At 34.1% G+C, this 19,929-nt stretch overlaps 3 protein-coding genes across 6 annotated transcripts in view; 2 read left to right on the top strand and 1 right to left on the bottom strand.

The window, feature by feature from the left end:
* Positions 1–249: 249 nt before the first annotated feature.
* On the bottom strand, positions 250–7,268 carry LOC125053701 (putative tricarboxylate transport protein, mitochondrial). The gene is made up of 5 exons (XM_047655198.1): positions 6,981–7,268; positions 4,405–4,531; positions 2,841–3,064; positions 2,021–2,185; positions 250–1,284 (listed from the first exon to the last, which is right to left on the bottom strand). The coding sequence occupies exons 1-5, from the start codon at positions 7,174–7,176 to the stop codon at positions 1,046–1,048; spliced, it is 951 nt and encodes a 316-aa protein (XP_047511154.1). The 5' UTR covers positions 7,177–7,268; the 3' UTR covers positions 250–1,045.
* A 157-nt stretch (positions 7,269–7,425) lies between these two features.
* Positions 7,426–11,965, top strand: LOC125053699 (SWI/SNF-related matrix-associated actin-dependent regulator of chromatin subfamily B member 1-A). 2 transcript variants are annotated; one of them, XM_047655196.1, is made up of 8 exons: positions 7,426–7,631; positions 7,714–7,904; positions 7,998–8,160; positions 9,137–9,284; positions 9,699–9,910; positions 9,988–10,161; positions 10,242–10,380; positions 11,296–11,965. In XM_047655196.1, the coding sequence occupies exons 1-8, from the start codon at positions 7,551–7,553 to the stop codon at positions 11,385–11,387; spliced, it is 1,200 nt and encodes a 399-aa protein (XP_047511152.1). In that variant the 5' UTR covers positions 7,426–7,550; the 3' UTR covers positions 11,388–11,965. The 2 variants fall into 2 exon arrangements, with proteins under 2 accessions (XP_047511152.1, XP_047511153.1); XM_047655197.1 differs by lacking the exon at positions 11,296–11,965 and having other exon boundaries at positions 10,242–10,388.
* Positions 11,966–13,534: 1,569 nt separating this feature from the next.
* The window catches only part of LOC125053968, a 103,550-nt gene continuing 97,155 nt past the window's right edge, over positions 13,535–19,929 (top strand). For all 3 annotated transcript variants that reach the window (XM_047655606.1, XM_047655607.1, XM_047655605.1), the window contains exon 1: positions 13,535–13,758. The gene's annotated coding sequence lies outside the window, so the exon portion shown is untranslated. The remainder of the gene's footprint in view (positions 13,759–19,929) is intronic.

Below are 19,929 nucleotides of genomic sequence, written 5' to 3'. Positions count from 1 at the left end.
AAACCTTTTTACGGATTTTAGTTAAAACAGTTATAAGAATCCTACAATTCGAATAGATATTGGTTGCACAATACTAACACCTAGCATGTAACGATGACATATTTTTTCCCTAAACTGTATGTAAATATTCCTCGCAGGACCGGGCGAGTTCGATTAGTATGATAAAAAAAAATGTTGTTTAATAGTAACCACATCCTCCAATAAATATAAAATAATAAATTTGGGTTGATATCAGTAAATAAAAAACCATTTAAATTCAATTGTTTGACAATTTATTTAAATCATAACAATAAATAAATAAACGCAACATTCAACATTATAAATAGGCATAAAAAATAAACCCAGAACATTAACGGTTCAATCGTAACGGAATGTCTCATCTCGATCTCTCGAAGTTCATTTAAAGATGAGGGAAGACAGCATTTGCCCACCGAGGTCTTTGTGAAATCGGATTCGAGAGATCTTAAAAAGTTAACAAAAGCCCAAAAATGCACAGAAGATAAAACAAATGCAAAATATAGTCAAAATATAAATTCGTCAATAAATAAAACATGTCTCGAGAGCGCGTAACGGAAAGAGATTCTAATTCGATTTCTATTGTCCGAAATTACTCGTCTGAACGGGGCCGACGATTCAAAATACACAAAAATAATATAAAAATAAACCTTTATACAAAAATAACGCAGTAAAATATAATAAAAGCATTGAAAAAGAAATGCAATAAATTCTGTTTTAATGAAACCCTGACACAACGTTAAGCTTACGATAACATCACATTGAAATACAAAATACATGAACCTCAGCGAAGAACACGTTTGTACCGAACTCTAAAAATGGTTCATAGTTTAGCTTAATCTATACATTGGGTAACTTTAACATTCCATACAATGCCACAAACATAACCGACCGAGGTTTGGCTTCTTCTAGTTACAATTGCATTCATTTAAATATTTCACTCAAAGCGACGTCGACTTCTTTCGATTTAGGAATTAACTCGATATAAATACAAAAGCAAACGTAAAAGTCACCTTCGAATCGTGAAGCGTTACTTCCAAACGTAGTTGAAGACGTCCATGATGCTGTCGTATATGGTGAAGGTGATGGCCACGTCGAACACCACTCTGCTGAGTCTAGGGACGGTTCCCTTGTAGAAGGCGAGGGGTCCCTCGTGCCTCCAGGTCTTGATGAAACAGTCCCAGGTGCTCTTGTACTTGGCGGCTTCGAGACCCTGCATCCTGGTCTTCACCACGTCGATGGGGGTGTTTCCGAACACTGACGTCGCACCTGGAAACGATAATATAAAATATTATTTATTTTAATGCAAAAAAAATCTAAGATTACACAATAACATGATCAGATGCATGCAACCGAATTTGGATTTATCTCATAGGCACTCATAAGCAGAACTTTTGGAATTTTTTTCACGACCAAAACTTATTTTTAACAATGTTCCGGACCGCAGAGCAGGTTGCAAAATTTTATAGTTTGTTTTAATACCACTCCCGACCTTACATCAAAATTTGAAAACTTTTGGAATTATAATGAATTAATTGTCTTGACTGACTGGACTATCAGCTCTCGTTAAAATTAAAGAAGCGAATTGTTTTTGTTTGTCATTTGCACTAAAATGTTTGTAACGAGCAGAACAGCTCAAAGAGTAAGTCTACGGAATTGGCTTATTAATGTTTAATTGTGAGATAACGTGTAACGCTTATCTTACTAACGCATGAATCATGAAGAGGCATAAAATGTATGGAAATGTAAATTCTTTATAGTTTTCCTCATATTCGACATTGACCACGTCTTTGTTCCGGATTCGTATCATACCACAATATGTATTTAACTATAAATATTTACCACTATTAAATTGATTGTATATTCTTTACGGTTTTCTTTTTTTTAATAACGTGAGACATAGCACGGACACCTTTCTGCGTCTGCCCCGGTTCGCTCTTTTTTCGCAATTGTCGAAATGCGAATGCGAATCTAAGATCACATGGTAGACGACAAATATACCCACCGGCGACACCACCGAACAGCGCCACGATGTACTTGGGCACGTGTTTGTCCCTATCCCCGCCCTTGTACCAATCGCGGAGAGACTCCATCACGAAGAACCTGATGGCCTGGTTGCTGCCCTGCTTCATTATCGTCGCCGACACACCCTTGTATACGCCGCCCACGCCTGAAAAGTTTTCATATTGAAGTGGTTCGGCTTAATTGTAAATTCTCTCTAACACATTCACCAAGGACACAAACTCAATCATAGCATTCAAGCAATTAACCACCTTTTAAGGAGGTATATAGGTATAATAGATAGGGACTTTAGCGAGAGCTCAAAAGATTCGCTAAATCTTATCTAAGACGTTGCGTCTCTTGATCGTGTCACCTTTTCGATACGATCAAAGTTTTTAAAATAATCAATTTTCAAATGTTTTTTTACCAAATACGAATTAGCATTTTATATTTAAATGAAAGAAAAAATGACCACACTTTCGAAGTTGTGACGAGATCAACCGAATTAATATAAAAGAATGACATTAACACTATTTATTTGTATAACAACGTTTACTTGTTTGTTTCTTTGGCAAAATCATTAAAAAGACATTAGACTACTAATTATTAATTACCATTTTATGGACGGAAACATTTTCTGTTTCAATACATGATTTGATTCAAACATAAGGGAAATGCAACTTTTTATAATAATAAATTGTCTGCCAAAACCGTTATCGTTTTTATTATTGCATCTTTATTACTGCCAATACGGCTAAGAGGATTACAGTTAATAATAGCGGATTTGTAAGAAAAATTGTTGTAAAATTTTCTTATTCACTCACCTTCCTCACGCACAATCGTTCGTACGCCATGAAAGAATCCTTTGAATCTTGGCTTTTCCATCCTCATGTCATTGATGAACTTGACCTTAACAGTCTCCATGGGTGTGACTGCGAAGATAGCTTCGGCGACACCAGCTGCCAGACCACACATCAGCTTCCCCGAGTTTGATAGAGTACCATTTTCATTCACCATATAAAGCTTCGCTTGTTCGAATACTCCGAATCTGGAATCGATACAAATTTCTATTCCAGTTATGTCGCGGACTCAAATCACACAATACGACAATTGTTTACAGACTTCAGACACGCAACCATTATCAGTTATCACCTTAAAACCACGATGTTCGTTATCCGTAAGTCTATTATAATATATTTGAATCTGTGGATATCGTGAATGCCCTATGATAGTTGACATTCCATTCGATGTGGTTTCTGTAGTTTTTAGGAGATTTAATTTGTTTCTTCTTGATAAAGTAAAACTTAGGATAATATTCAGAAAATCCGCGTTTACACGAGGATTTTCGTAGACTCGATTTAATATATTTAGCAATTTTTAATTAAATAAACAAGTCAGTGACCCGATGACGCAGGGATGTGGGATAAATAAGTTACGTAATTGTATATATTTCGTTATACAATTTTAAATGAAAAACGAAGAATTACCTCAATATTATTCAATTGTCATAACCGTCCCACAACTTATATAATATAAAATGATGTTGAATCGGGATATTCATGACTAAGTTACTTGATTTACATTGTAATAAAAAAATCCATCATAAGAAAGAACAAGCCTGAGTTTGACAAATTATAAAGGTTTGCTTCGGGGTCTTCTAATTTTCGTGGCTTTGTGTTGTTAATATATACTTTGTACGCGTACGACCGGAATGTCATTGACTATTGATTAAAACACTATCTTACATGACTCAATGATCTCCCTATCACTTAATTATTTAATTGCTCCACATAAGGTTTCGTGTTATGAAAATAAGCTGCATACGTTCTTTTTCTGCATACTCTTATTTCACAGTGGAGAAATATTTATATAAAGTACACGTCCAGGGCCAAAACACGGGTATGTGTAATATATTACAAGCCGGTTAATATTGAAGTAACCAGTTACGTAATCTATCGTCACAATAATATATTATGCACACTTCATTTTTTTTATTTTTTTTTGCGACGATTATAAAATTTCCGTGTGCGTAAAATAACACCCTTTCATATTCGTTTAGCATTCTTATGTAAAGTTATATTACATAAATAAAGTTAAATGGTATTTATTTTATACAGTAGAATGGGAGCGGCATTTGAAAAAGTAAATGTAATAATATATAAGGTGACATATTGAGAACTTGAGTAGCTTATGGATATAGCAGCAACTAGCTTAATATTCTTATATTCGGGGCGTATTAACACAAAATGACAAAAAGGGGCCAGTTATAGTGTATAAATCATGAAATGCATGCCATGTTTGTATTTCCCTATTGCTCCATTCAAAACACACTCGTATCATAAAATACTTAACCCTCCGGCTTGCTTGCTGTAAAATGGTTGGACTTACCTGACGGCAGATTTTGGTATAGAGCCATACAGAAGCACGCTGAGACCACGGTAGAGGCCGAGAAAACCATGACCCTTGACAGTTTTTTGGACGCAGTCAACTATACCCGAGTACCTTTTGGTTCCACCTGTAAGAGGAAATAAGAGGTTTTTAAAGTTAGATAATCCTTGGACCTGAATAGTTATTTACGTATCCCTTCAAATTAAAATATGATGGTAATTTTTCGAAATAAGTATTCATTCTTGCTCTCAATTTCTTCAAAGATAAATAGACTCTCAAGCTAGTGAAGAGCTAGTCTACTCGATAGTTCTTGAGGATCTTGACCCAACCCCAGTAAAGTCCGTGATCATTCAGCGTTTACATAACTTACAGAAAACTTACATAAATAAATCAAATAATAACTCCATAGCTAGATCATTTTTCACTTGGTATTTGAATCGCGCTAAATATGTGATAATTGATATATTTATTAGATAGGTACAAATTGTCTTTGCGCAATACATTTTTGTTTCGCTTGCGTGGGATAGTTCCCCAAAATAAATTGTCTGTAAAAATAGAAGTTCTTGTTGTTTTATTTCTCCGATTTGATCGCAAAGGTTACGTTAGAATTTTTATTTTGAACTAGCTGATGCGGCCTTCAGCTACTCCAAGAGTCGAATTTTAATATAATTATGATAAATATAATTTTGTCCAAGGTATAGCTCTGTTTCTGTGAACTTTCAACGTTTGAAAGTGATAAATGAATAAATGTTTTTAAGATCGTCTGTAACTTCCTCGTTAATAACATATTACCGATATATTATTTCGAAACGTAATGATTCAATTGAATTTCAACTAGATTCTGTTAAGCTCTTTGTACCTATAATAAAAAGCCACACTCGTACTCGCCTTATCGAACTGAGCGCTAAAACTAATTTCTAGGTCAAGTTACCCTGGGGTCAGCCGCCGAATTACCACTCGCACCTACTTCTCCTTGTTACATAATAAAATTTAATAATACAAACAAGATTATCTTGTCTCTAGCTGAAATTTCAATAGCTCTAATATTCGGTATATATTTGTTTAGGACTGTTTTTCCTGACGTTACTATATATTCGATATATTATGTTATATCTTACGAAATATTCTTTAAAAGTTACGTACATCGTCACTTGCTATGCATGATACGTAAGTTCTTTACAAATCCTAAATAGAGTAGATAAGCGTATTTTTCGATGCCATTATAAAATGAATTGGTTTTATAAATCAACCTAAATATTTATTGAAAATGAGTTATAGCATGAAAGTTATGACTTTGATCTAATTTGTAATAATTACTCGGTCTTATACCTAATTTTAATATTGAAATCGTTTGACAGTGCTTTAGCAACAAACACATTTACCTATAGATGCCAATCGTATTATTAGATAAGTCGAAATTTTTATCAAAGTATTTGAGTGTTTGGGAACTCATTATCACTGAACAAATAAAAACTTATGATTGGATTTGTTTCGAAATTGCTGGACAAACAATACTGTAATGATACGATTAGCAAATTGGCGTTTTCGTAATCATACGAAAATGAACAGCAGTGTTAATCTATTTGAATTTTATGCATAAAACGTATTTAGCTGCTTGAACTCGTGCTTTGCTTGTGTAAACTTAGATAATATACGGTACGGGTCAAATTCTAATACTTAGCGCTAAGTAACGTCTGTTGAATTACGCGATAAGTCTAGTTTTTGAATGTCACCCTTACTTTTTAAGCTCAGTACAAAATATAATTAAAATTTGTTTAGAATATTAAACATGGAAATGTATCAGTCGAACATAATTAACAATTTTAGTAGTGTTAAACTCGTATCAAGATAATATTACGTACCGTGTATATTCATATCTATATCTAAAATCACACCATGTAGTGATAACATCTTCAGTTACAAAACACATTTAAAATAATTCAAAGAAGGAAAATGTATATTACATTATTTTGTAAAGAGTGGATAAAAAGAAAGAACATAATAAATAGTGGAAATATGCAGAAACTCATATTGCCCAGTCTTAGTCAAATTATCTAATGATAAAATATCATAGATAGATTTTGAAATAAATTTTTCTTCATTCAAATAGTAGTTGTTGGCCAAAGTAACAGTCAATCATTGCAAACATTTGTTGTGAAAACAAATTAATTAATGCTAACAATATCCTTGAGGATAGTTTCCAATTTAATTGCCGTTTATTCGTCGTTAGCCGAGCAAAGTCCATGTTAAATAGAGTATTATTTTACAAGTGCGACTTGACGCCCGATTGTAAATTGTGCTAATGTAACCTCGTAAACAAATTCACGGCCGAGACCAGATTCTTATAAGAAAATATATTCGTTTCCGCCGCCAAACTACAACTGAATAAAAATATATTTACTTAACATTACGCTGGCCAATGACGTAAACACCGAACTTAAGATTTTATTTTTGGAACAAAAAATTCTTGCATTAGGTATATTATACCATCAGATAAGGGATTATACGAATATTATTAAGTTGATAAAATACAAATTTATGAATAAAAGTCCATGTTTTATAGTTTAAAAGCTGACCTTTTTCGTCTAATTGTAGTTGTGTTTTTACATATTCGGTCGGGAATGTAATACAAATTTCAATGCCACCAGTTATTCCGCCAGCGACTACTCCTTTCAATCCAATGGAACCACTTCCTGCCGCTGCCGCTGCTCCAGTTTCCGTCATCCATGGTCTGGAGAAAGGATTTTTGAAATTTCCCGTCTTAGAAGACATAATCGAAAAGTTCCAGTTTTATGTCGTATTAAACAACAACTGGAGCACGCGGCGTAACCCTATCAACACGGAGGAGAAAAGTTAACTGCACAGATTACGAGATTTATCATTTGCTAAAATGACTATTGACAGCTTCAATGGGAAACCGTTTAAGTTACGGTCGCTAAGTGTCAAATATCAAGTATGATAACTTTAAATGACAGGTTAGAACTATGGGCATTGAAATTTGACATTCGGAATGAGCGTTGATACTTGATTGTGAAAAAGTATACAAATTACAAACGAATCGACGAAGCATCTAGCAGGCGAAACTTACAAATTATTAAAGAGTAACATTTATGTATTATAAATCAAAATAAATAAACACAGCAATCATGGCGTTAAGAACATACGGCGATAAGCCTATAAGTTTCCAAATAGAAGAAGGGGGTGACTTCTACTGTGTTGGCTCAGAGGTATGCTAAAAACTTCCAAAAATTAGATTATTTTTCATTTTAGTTTCAATAAATCACACATGTTAATGTGTTCAAATTACAGGTTGGAAATTATCTTCGGTTATTCCGAGGTTCTCTCTACAAAAAGTATCCTGGCATGGCCAGAAGAACTCTGACAAACGAGGAAAGAAAGAGACTAGTTGATAATGGCCTGGGACCTCATGTTCTATCCAGTTCTGTCTCTTTGCTTAAAGCTTCGGAAGTTGAAGATATTATTGAAGGAAATGATGAGAAGTAAATTTATCTTACAACACAACACAATATAAAGGATTTAAACCTTTTAAGATTATTGGGGATTTTCTAATGATTAATTTTTATATTTGATAGATATAAGGCTGTATCAGTCAGTCAAGAAATGGCCACTCCAAGAGAGGGCAAAAGTAAGAAGCCTCATAATCCTTCATGGCTTCCGGTCATGCCCAACTCATCACATTTGGATGCAGTGCCACAGGCTACTCCTATCAGTAGAACAAGAGTTCACAATAAGAAGGTTTGTACTATATGTTCTATTGATAACTAATTTGACCTCTTTAAATACATATTAATGACATGTTAAAATATATGTATTATGAAAGATATTTATTTAGTGCTAGAGCGTCATGATACGACATTCAATCTGAATGAGTTGTTATGAATTAGCAACACCTTCCGTTTAAGTGATGTTTTTTTTGAAATAGCGAACCACCTCCAGTTGCTTGAAGTTACCTTCAATTTTTGGAAGTTAATTCACGCAGAGAAAGAAGCAAGAATAATTCATTCTAAGACCTGGGCTGGGAAAATCTTGATATATTGGCAAAAGACAATATATGCAGAATTTAAAAAAAAAAAAAAAAAAGTCCGACAGTTCTCGACATTAGAACAGCTCATCAATCCTCAAGTCTGGGCCGATGTTACCAAGTTATCTAAATGCCTTTGAGAGCTATTGAGTGCTGGGATAAATAAATTAAAGTCGACGATTCACTTGTTGAATCTAAGCTTCTTGTCTTTTTGAGCTGACCATCACTGTTCAGTTTTCAGTCCTTTTTTTTCAGTACAGTTCATCCTTGCAGTCTTCAATAGTTTACACAACTCTGGAGAATGCTTCCTGGAATTACACTAATTGATCTCATCTCTATTAAAATTACGCTTGTCTAGTAGCAAGCTGGAGTTTCACCTGATACTTTAAGCCACCGCCAAGTGCCGCTCTCCACATATGGATAGTTTCTTGTGAAAACAGTGACAGAAGGGAATCCTTGCCGTCTAGAATCTTCTCCATCAACCTTCCCTAAAGGTGGAAGAACGAAGTGGCAATAAACATGAGTTCATTTAAATAGGCACTCCTGGCCGAATTCCTGGTGGTATTGCGGCCAACCTCTGTCCAGTTCTGTATAAAAAATATATAAGAGACTTATTTAGATTAATAAAAGCTTAAATCCAATTTCTATATACCTAAGTATGACTTATTTATGAGTGTGTTTTGCTACTAGGTGCGCACGTTCCCTCTCTGTTTTGATGACACCGACATGACAGCAATGCTGGAAAACGCATCACAGAAGCAGATTCTGGTGCCCATTAGACTGGACATGGAGATTGAAGGACAGAAGCTCAGAGATACTTTTACATGGAATAAAAATGGTATTACTAAGTTGTTAAGATTAATAAGAAAGTTTTGCAGCTTGAAAAGCAGACATCGAAGAAGGCCATTAGAGAAGGAAAAATTATATAATATTGTCCGATTCATGGATAAATTTTCACCGATTCATTGTTAATATAGGCCGACCAGCGGTCAACCTTCCATGCCTTTGGCCGCAACCCACCAAGCTGTTTTTTCTTCACCATGCAAGCAAAATTATTAGTGCACATAGGAAGAATTAATTACTCAGGCTTGTTTAGGTTAGATCACAGTACTGACTATTGACTACTGAGTTTACACCACTTGCTAAAGAATTATAGTAAATTAATAATTCTAAAGAAAGTAAATCTATCCAACCCTGTCATGTGAGAAACGTGAGGAATCAATTTTGTACTCATAAATAATTTTTCTTTCAGAATCAATAATTACACCAGAACAATTCGCGGAGGTTCTCTGCGATGACTTAGAGTTGAACACTAGTACTTTCATTCCGGCCATCGCCACTTCTATCAAACAGCAGATCGAGGCGTTTCCGAGCGAGCCACCCGCCATACTGGAAGAGGCCACCGACCAGAGAGTCATCATCAAGCTCAACATACACGTCGGCAACACATCTTTGGTGGACACCGTACGTACGATATTCCACGATCGGCCGATCGATATTTGAGGAGGAATGGAGAAGTCTTTAATCGACACACATTTCAGGTGGAGTGGGACATGTCAGAAAAAGAGAATAATCCTGAACAGTTTGCGATGAAACTTTGCGCAGAGCTGGGCCTCGGCGGGGAGTTCGTGACGGGCATCGCTTACAGCGTGAGAGGCCAACTCGGGTGGCACCAACGCACCTACGGCTTCAACGAAGCTCTGCCGACCGTCGAGGTATTTCGTTGTTGCGATGCCATGGATTTTTAGATGTGCTTTCTACCACTGCACTGGTGTTTAAGCGTCGTTCTTTTCAGACGCCATATCGCCAGCCGTCGGAGGCCGAGGTGTGGGCTCCGCACCTGGAGACGCTCACCAACGCCGAGATGGAGAAGAAGATCCGAGACCAGGACAGGAACACGAGACGCATGCGCCGACTCGCCAACACCACGCCCGGTTGGTAGACATACATACACACATACCAAATAGTTTGTCAGAATACTCTGCGTATACCATAGTTCGTACTTAAATAGAAGACTTATTTAATTAATAAATTATTAACTAGGCGTAAAACATTAAATTATAAAAATATTTATCTTCATTGACAAAAGTTATATAGAGATTATGTCAGGACAACGGGATATTCCTGTATTTATTTTAATCATATTTTATTAATTTATTTCCGTTTGCTTCGAGGTAAAAGGGAACAAATAAAATTCACAATTTTGTATTTGCCTCGATGTTAGACAAATGTTTTAGATGAATGAATGGGTTTTGGATAGATTTTTGGGAGCAAAGGGTCCGGGATGAATATGGTTTATGAGACTTACACGTGTTCAAATTACGGTTAGGCTAGTTGTAATCTATTACATAAGTATTAACTTATTAATATTATACATTTGTATATTTATCTTATTTACATTTGATACTTAAGTAAGTGGACTGTTGAATTTTTCTCACATTAAACATATTTTTTGTGAATTGTTTGTTTCATTTAATTATCATCTGTGATTAAAACTCATACATTCTACTTACCATACATCTCTTCATATCATACACGTATCTAAGCGAATTCATTTACCCTATGTATTAAGTAAAATATATATATGCAGGGCGCACATGAAGCATAAATATTATATTTTTAGCATATTATCATATCTTAAATGAAGAGGACACAAATATTTTTGTAAAAATCCAGATATGAAGTTCTCGTCGACATATCATTAGACTCGATCACTAATATCAAATACAGTATATTGACCGATGTGACTGCAGATTTGTTGACGTCATGGAGAGACCAAAGTCGATTTTTGTCGTTTTAAGGAGTTTACCATATCATTAGTTCAGTAAGGTTATATATCGCATTGACAGATGTCTCCCTGAGTCGAGCCGTGAACCGCCTCATTCGCGCTGACGAAGCGCTGTTCCAGACCACGCCCGAGAAACGCAGAAAGAAGATATAAATAAGATTTGAAATGGCTTTTTAATTATTTAAGTTTTTTTTTGTAATTGATAGTTCGTTTTCATAGTGAGGTTGTTATTCGTAGATCTGATACTAGTAAAGCATACTCCTGTAACTTTGATAATTAATAAGATCGTATTGAAGATTTTATTTAAACATTAATTTCCATTTTAGCTTTACACTCGGTTTTCAGTACATACTTTTTTATAGGGCGAAAGTTCGCTAGGGCGTTGCCGGCCTTGTAAGACTTGTTTAAGACTCTATTTATAAAAAAAAAATCTTATGTGAGCGATATATAAATAAAATATGGTTTATATTCAAGGAATACCTGATAAAAATAAATAAATCCTTATTTCAAGAAGTTGAAATACTTAATTATGAAAATTAGTACTTTTGGCTAAATAAGACGACATTATAGTATTTTTAGTCTAGAAAGCAGGAAATGTATGAAAGGTTTTATCTTGTATGAGGCATTCATTGATTAAAGTCATTACATATATGTCTGTCATATTGCACTTAGTATCTTAGTTTTATATCGATATGTGATTTTTTAATATAAATAAATCGACTATAAAATTAGATGTTGCTGTTTCTTTCTTCCCGTTCCTCCATCTAGGTGCTTCAGTATTATTGATATTGGTCAAACAAAGAGTGTTTTGTCGCGCCTGTTATTGGAATAGGAATGCCGTACAAAAATACACATTGATCGTGGTTACTGGTATGGGTCGAAACTAAAATAAACGAAGTTACGTAGGTAGGTAAGTATATGTGTGTGATATGCAACACCACAGTGAGGCAAGACACGGTTAAATTTGGCGTATATCTAAACAATATTGGTATGACTTTCATTGTCTATTATCCGTAAATCAGGAAATGAATACCTATAAAAAAATTGGAAGAAATAAAATAATACTACAATTACTCTCGCGTCCATCCGTTAATCGTTTCTTAATCGTTTTGCAAAACATTTACCCATTACTTAGTGGAAAATTTCTCGGCCAGAGGGGTGTGTCTATCGGTTTTTCCGTAACGACCACAGTACAACTGAAGATAGCGACTAACGATTCGAACGCGACACGCAAATTGATTGTAAGCTGCGTATTATATATAGTAAAGCAAGTTTAATTTTATAGAATTTAGATAAAAAGTAGTACATACTGATAAATAAAGTACCTTTGTATGTACCATTTGCTACTTACTATGTCTACTGCCTAAATGAAATGTAATGTGTAGGTGCTGATTTATTGATATTTAAGATTTTTCTTTGAGGGTCTTATTTCTATACCTAAATGTGATCGTAGTATCTCTTAACTTTAATTTTAACCTCAGTTTAACTTAAAGAAGCCTAGATATCTCTTGATTTACAGATAAAAGCGTCACATCTGGAAATCTTTGTAAAAGGAAATTGTGACACCGTTTAATTGTGTTAAAATAAAACTGAATTGTCCCAAGACATAAACAGATTTTATTAGGCCTATAAAACCACCCTGTACTGTGTTATATGGTTTCAAATTAGATGGCGCAAGGGGAAACCATGGAGTGTGGTTGCAATGGAGCCGCGTGAATTCCATGTCAATATTCCTCTTCATTTCGCCAATGAATCGAGCTTACGACGTATGTAAAGACGATTCAAGTTTTTAGTTGAGAAAAACATCGCTCGCACATGCGCAGCATCAGCCAATGTGCTCACCAACGGATAGAAACCAGGAATTTAGGGAAGACGAGAGTCGATGGGATCAAACGATACTTTAATAAGTAATAATTAGTTATGTATAGAGATACAGAGAGATTATTACTCTATTAATTAGTATCTCTAGTAAATTAATTTTGAAAAGTTATTGAGTTAGGTCATGCTAGGAATGAAACACTGGATCTAGTGGCCTTTTAATATATTTTGCAATATATTAAATATATTGCAAAATATATTAAAAGGCCACCAGATTATGTCATTACACGATATGTATTTAATCAGGAAAAAGAATATTTGGGAACTAAATAATAAGTATTACCTACATCCTAAGTAGGTTCATATAAGTAGTACTTGCTGGCTTGTGTCCGAAGTGAGTGCATCTTTATATGATCTCTCATCTCGCGTTATCAACACAGTCGATAGATCGACGCATCACTATCGTCAGATTGGCGATCCCTCAGTACGAAACGTTGGCCGAAAGAAGCGGATGGAGGCTTACGATTTTCCTCCCCTTTCCCGCCAAAGGGAAAATTCAAATTCTAACCGCCTCTGCTCCATTAATTGACGGAACTCGATAATAGTAATTTCTTTTGAAGGTTGATAATTGATAAATTTCATTTTGTGCTTAAAACGCGGTGAAAGTTTTGTGTAAGTGCCACTCAGGATGTATGGCTGGTTGATGGTAAGTTAATAATTTGTTTGAATTTTGAGCAAATTATTTTTTAAATCGCAAATTTTTTTTGCGCCTATAGATTTGTTCAATATAGAATATACATTTAAACTTATATGTAACGGTCAAAAGCTTAATCTATACTTAATAAAAACTTTACAATGAAAAGTAAGTTATAGCTAAGCAAAAAGTGTAAAGCCAGATCCACTAGGACATATAGGTTACATTACGTAAGTACATACGTTTTACGTTAAAAGCACGTATATTAAGCAAGTTTTGTAGTTGTAATGGGGATAAAAATAATGCAAGCTCGAATTGAAACACCTGATGGATGAAATCTGGTCGGCGTTTAAAAGAAGTCATCGCCGTATCTCTATCGAGGAAAAGCTGAAGTTTAGGCTAAATAAAGATATGGGTATAATTTCTACATTGCCGAAATAATCCAGGCTTGGGCAGGCTACGGATATTCAGGTGACGAGATATTTCTTAGCCTATTCATAATAATATATTTATCATGGGCGGAACTATATATTTTTAATGAGGTATAGTAAAAATGTATAAGTATGGTTCCTATAACATACTCTAGAAGTTAATTTTAGTCCAATTTGTGCGCTGAGGAAGGAGTGAAACAAAACAGTTTGCGGCATCCTTTGATAATTTGGAAGGTACTAACAAGGTCCCTATTGCGTTTATCAATGATTACTCTAATACGTAGATCTAATACTTTGGGAAGTCAAATCTCTTTTTTATGATGTATGAATGACAGCAAATTTCTAGTGAAAGAAGATCTATCCGTACGCTTATCTCAAAATACTTTTAGTACATAATATTAATGGAAAAAGGAGAAGGTCACAACCATTCAACATAGTTCCCCATAGAGGTAATAATAAATAAATAAAAACTGAAAAATATATATAATGCGACAAGGATTTCTAGTTCAAGTATTTGTACGTTGTAGGCAGTTAATTTTTCTTTGAAATCTAGTTATTCATTCAAATAATTGTGACTTTGATCATAAACAAACCAAAAAAAATGAAATAAATAAAAGATCGCCGAGGATTAGTCTATTCAGAATCTAGGACTTCTTCATAAAAAATTATGTCACAATTTAGGAGTCTATAAAATCTATTTGGATAACGTCCAAGTTTGTGGACCGAGTATATGTTTGGGACTATTTAACACTAACCGGTGCACGTAATTCACGTGTAATTCAGGACAAAAATTTGATAATTTATTTTGAAGCATACTGTTTTTTCTAATTTTATTGTTATTAGTTGTGCCTGGAAACTATTTACTAAAGGTATTCTATTTTTATTGATAAATGTAATTACACTAAGTTTACAGAGAGCAAGATACATATGTATAAAAAAAAATCCAATTGGATTTACATAAGTAAATCTGTTACATAAAGCGAGTTTAATTAATAAATTAATTAGTAATGTTGAGTTGTAGCAATATCTGATATATGGGTAACGTATATAAAATAGTACTAATTGCGTTTTGAATGAATTATGTCTATGTTGACATTATTAAAACATTACTATCTCCTAAAATAATTTTGATCGACTAGACTAGTCGATGTAACGATTCGTATTTAAAAATTAATAGACGATCGTATGTTAATTAATCGCTAATCTATGTAGATAAAAAATAAAAATTGTATCTCTTCCTGTCCTGTGTGTATATTCTAGATTCTAGAAATGTCCTTATACGTTCACTAAAACATAAATATTTTTAAGTCAATGGGAATGGTCAACTGTCTAAGAAATTGGTTATGCTAAAAATTTATCTGAAATTGTAGAGGAAAAACACCTTTTGTATGGGAATCAAGGTTTATAATAATGTACCAAATAGTTTTTAAAAATCAACTTGCGCCCGAACCCAATAATCAGTCCACAATCTCAGTTTGAAAACAATCTGAGATCAGACCGTGGCAGTCGATCGATCTCCTATCTGCATCCCAATAAACAAACCCTACGAAGACAATCTAATTTTGGCGACGGATAAAAAGCTCTTGGTCGTTCCATTTTACCGAGTTTTCACTCATATTTGATAATCAATATAAATCAAATAAAGTAAATAAAAGCGTACTTTTTTAATTATTTAAAAAACTGGTATAAGTTCAAATCTGTTAAAATAATTAACTGTTGAAATCGAGCTTACGTCAGCTGTCATTTTCATACAAAGGTCTATCCTCAGACACCGATACGACCTCTCATGGATAGATTGTATCGACAGATGGAGATTACAATCCGTCGATTGGTTATTTGTTCACTTGTTACAACATTTGGATTAAGGTTACTGTCTCAGATGGTGGATTATGGATTGAGATAGGTTATTGGGTTCGGTTGTTAATGTACTACTTTTGAAAAAAATATATATGATTGTTTGCGTGAAACATTATAATTAATACTAATTTGTAAACGTCACAATATATTTTAATAATGTGATAAAGTAATGATAAAATAATATAAGAATTGAGTATGACGATATGATTCATAATGTACTGTAATATGTACCTTCTACTTAAAATGCTACCTTTTTCGACGAATATACTAATACACATAATACATGTTAATTCATAAATGTGAATGCAAATCCATCTTATAGATATAATTTAAAACCATGAATATAGAATTACCAATAACAAGAGAATACCTAATTTGCCTTCAGCTAACAGAAAGTAATTGAAAAAAGCCAATAATAGATAATAATCCATTCTTTCTTTGCCTGAGGCGTCAAATGAAACTCTATTAAATAGTATATTTATCTGCTTTCTTTGCGAAGAAATGCATGATTGAAAATTCTTAAAGAAATTACAATGACAATCAAGAAAAACAATGAAACGCTCCAAATAAGCTTTATTTATGAGTTTTGGATGTTTAGTTGTCACACATATTTACACATCTTTAAATGCTTGTTAATATAGAGCTTAACGTTAGCCAGTCGTCAACATAAACACGGTAACGTGTCCCAATTCGTCGTGATCCGGTAACATGGTTACTGCAGCGAGCCGTGCAGACAACAGCCAAATTTAATTTGCGCTCGTTCTATTTAAAGTAAACGGTAAATAAACCTTATTAGGTGTAAAACATTTTCAACGTGAAATCAATTGTGTAGGTGTCGATTTATTTCATAATAGCTTTAACTTTTTATTCTAAAGACAGCGCTGATATTTTGTTCAACAACCTTTATTCAGTAAAATTTATTTATTAAAATTTATTAATTTATAGAAATATTACGAATATAGTAAAGAATGACAGTGCAAATTCTTGTACACATGACTTTCCAACTTTCATATTCATAACTTCATCAAATAGTTCTGCTTAAGACGTTAAATTTCTTTGAAGAACGATTAAGTGGCTCGACTTTGTCATCTCATTATCAAGTCTACTGTATGCATAAATTGCATTCATACATAATACTAAGTTCATTACAAAATGGCGGCTTAATCGTTCGATATCCCGACATAAATTTTGATCTGGCTTTACTTCTCTTATAATATTTTTGAATACAATAATTGTCGTGTCATGTCATTTAATGGATTTACGAGTTTATTTGTTAGTGAGGATTACCGGCTTTGAAACACGAAAAAATCATGCCCTTATTCTAATGATTACTTGGGTATATGTCCGAATTCATACATGAGTCGTTCCTATTATTACAGATAGTCAACATTAAATATAAGATACGTTTTGAATCGTCCGGTGTGTGTGTGCTAACCAGTTATACGCGTAACGCCAAACGGCTCTCATTTCCAAATGAAATAAGTCAGGATAAAACTTGCACTTGATACATATGAAAATGAGAGCAGCTGATAGAAATATTTAGATGTTGAATGAAGATTTGTAACTTCTCTTGATTTCAAAATTGGAAAGTGTCTCTGGCTGTTATGTATTAGGCTTAGCGTAGCAACTTTATCAAGGCATGCAGGAGAGCTTATATAATGCTAAGATTTACTGTCGACTAAGGTTGTAAGCGTAAGCAGCCAGATTTCGACGAACTTTATCGCATTCAAATACTCCATTTTACGATAAACATTAACAGCATTAACCTTAACTCTTGACGATATATGGACGGCCACTAATTCTCTTTTGATATTTTCCAATCAATATGGTCTAGTCTCATAGAACTAACCCAATTGACTAAAACAAATTTATACAAGAATGTGCCCAGTTATAGTTCTAATAGTTTATGAAAGTACTTCCAATGTCTTATATAAATAGTTACATTCATAACTAAAGTTGTTATAAAATTGATAATCTTAATATGCAGAATCTTGTTAAGGAGTGCACGACAGGTGTGAATGTGTGTGACACAATAAATTCAGTGACTAACAACGCATGTTCATTTTGGGTTTTCGTGAATATCTACCTACTACACATTTAAGTAATCCATTTTATCGTATTTAAATGTTCATAACAATATTACTTACTCCACTCTACTAATCATGAATAAGCCAATAAGAGACTGCCAAGTGAGAAATTGAAAGTTAATAATTTGTCGAATATAGCGCCTTTTATACTTGCGAAAGTGGTATTTGCAATTTACAAATTGTATTTGTATACAAACAACAAAAACAATTATATTAATGATTTAAAGGATCAGTAACAAACATTAATTTAAAAAAGGGGAAATACTAATCTAACGAAAGTAACTAATATTCCTGAATGTAAACTATATATTTTCCTCATGTCATGTTGTGACAAATTGCTTAAGTAACAATATGTATTTATATTATTTGTATTTTCCTTATTTCGTATAGTAAGTATCTGACATCAAAAGACTTTCCTGATATTTTTGATTCTAACAGCGAGTTTAACTGAATGTTTATTTATTGAGATAATTTTATACATTAATGGTTCAATTATTGGTGAATTATTTTTGATCGTCTAGAGAGAAGATAACTAAGACAACGAATAGTACGGCAATAATAATATGTATCAGTTTTAATGAGAGATTCAATTAATGGATGGATGATGGCAGATGGGTTTACTGCGTAATTTTTGTTGGACATTGGGCGTTTGTTCGACAATTATTCAATTGGAACCTAAGCCTAGCCACGAATAAATGAAGACTATACTGAGGTTCTTTCAAGGTGTTACTCCTTTTGAAAGAAGTAATTTTTTACTCAATGTACAATACTGAACGTATAATCTATTTTGCACGACAAGTATAAATTCCATACTGTTTTATTAGATAAAAGATAATGTCATGATGCTTTGAGCTAACGGCGTCATAAACCGTTGGTTACATGATCTGACTCTAGCGAACAACGACGTGGACACAACACGATGACAGCTGTTAATCACTAGTAGAACCTCATCACAGCTGATGTCGTGAAATATAATAGGTTGTATGTATAGTTCCCGACAAATAGGTTGGCCAGAAGTCAATTTTATAGCCTAGTATAGTCACAGCCCGTTCCCACTAGTCGTAAGTCGCATAAGACTAAAAGTCGAATGCTCTGGTCACCATACACTTTATATGGAGCTGTTCACATTAGATGATACGCGACTTTTAGTCTAATACGACTCAAAAAACCATCCGACGGGCCAGCGCCCGTTTTAAGACTAAAAGTCGCGTCGAATCGTGCTCGCATAGGTGCCTGCTTGTTGCTGTTCACACTAGTCGTGCGTCTAATCGACTCGAGCGCGTTGTTACCTCTCTCCCCGCCCCGCTTCCTAGATCGCTACACATTGCTTGCTCACTCCATTCGTGTTTTATTCGTCATTTCTTAATTCATGTATTAAATTTAGATAACTTCCCAAAGTCGTCTTTCTGTTAGGATTGGGTGCATCCAGTATTTTCTTGGAATTGACATTTTTTTCAACTTTTTTAATTTTCTTCGTAAGTAGTAGAGCACAACAAGTTCTTCGTCGGCGTCCATGTCGCGAATTCGCTACGTACCGAATGGCGCGAAACTACGACCTATACGACTCGCGACGCAGTGTGAACAGGGACATCAGACTTTCGACTTTTAGTCTTATGCGACTTACGACTAGTGGGAACGGGCTGTCATATAATCAAACTTTTCCTCACTATTTATTTATATCTGCCTCCCTCCACGTCTGTTTTACATTTTTCTTCAAACTTATTTCAGGAAAAGTGCCATAAAGTATGGTGCCACAATGTAGTGTATGTATGTTAAGAGTAAAATAACATCTATATTGAATCAAAACA

This window comes from Pieris napi, chromosome 11 (assembly GCF_905475465.1).
Source record: "Pieris napi chromosome 11, ilPieNapi1.2, whole genome shotgun sequence".
Classification (NCBI taxonomy): Eukaryota; Metazoa; Arthropoda; class Insecta; order Lepidoptera; family Pieridae; genus Pieris; species Pieris napi.
Note: the sequence above shows the minus strand (reverse complement) of the source record. Positions and strands in the feature narration are given on the sequence as shown.

Bases quoted from the DNA above. Each gene is read 5' to 3' on its own strand.
- LOC125053701 (XM_047655198.1), bottom strand. From the start codon at position 7,176: ATGTCTTCTAAGACGGGAAATTTCAAAAATCCTTTCTCCAGACCATGG. The intron at 4,532-6,980 runs GTCAGCTTTTAA...TTCCTCTTACAG, and splicing joins ACTACAATTAGACGAAAAAG to GTGGAACCAAAAGGTACTCG. The intron at 1,285-2,020 runs GTGGGTATATTT...TATCGTTTCCAG, and splicing joins GCTGTTCGGTGGTGTCGCCG to GTGCGACGTCAGTGTTCGGA.
- LOC125053699 (XM_047655196.1), top strand. From the start codon at position 7,551: ATGGCGTTAAGAACATACGGCGATAAGCCTATAAGTTTCCAAATAGAA. The intron at 9,911-9,987 runs GTACGTACGATA...CACACATTTCAG, and splicing joins ACACATCTTTGGTGGACACC to GTGGAGTGGGACATGTCAGA. The intron at 10,381-11,295 runs GTTGGTAGACAT...TCGCATTGACAG, and splicing joins ACTCGCCAACACCACGCCCG to ATGTCTCCCTGAGTCGAGCC.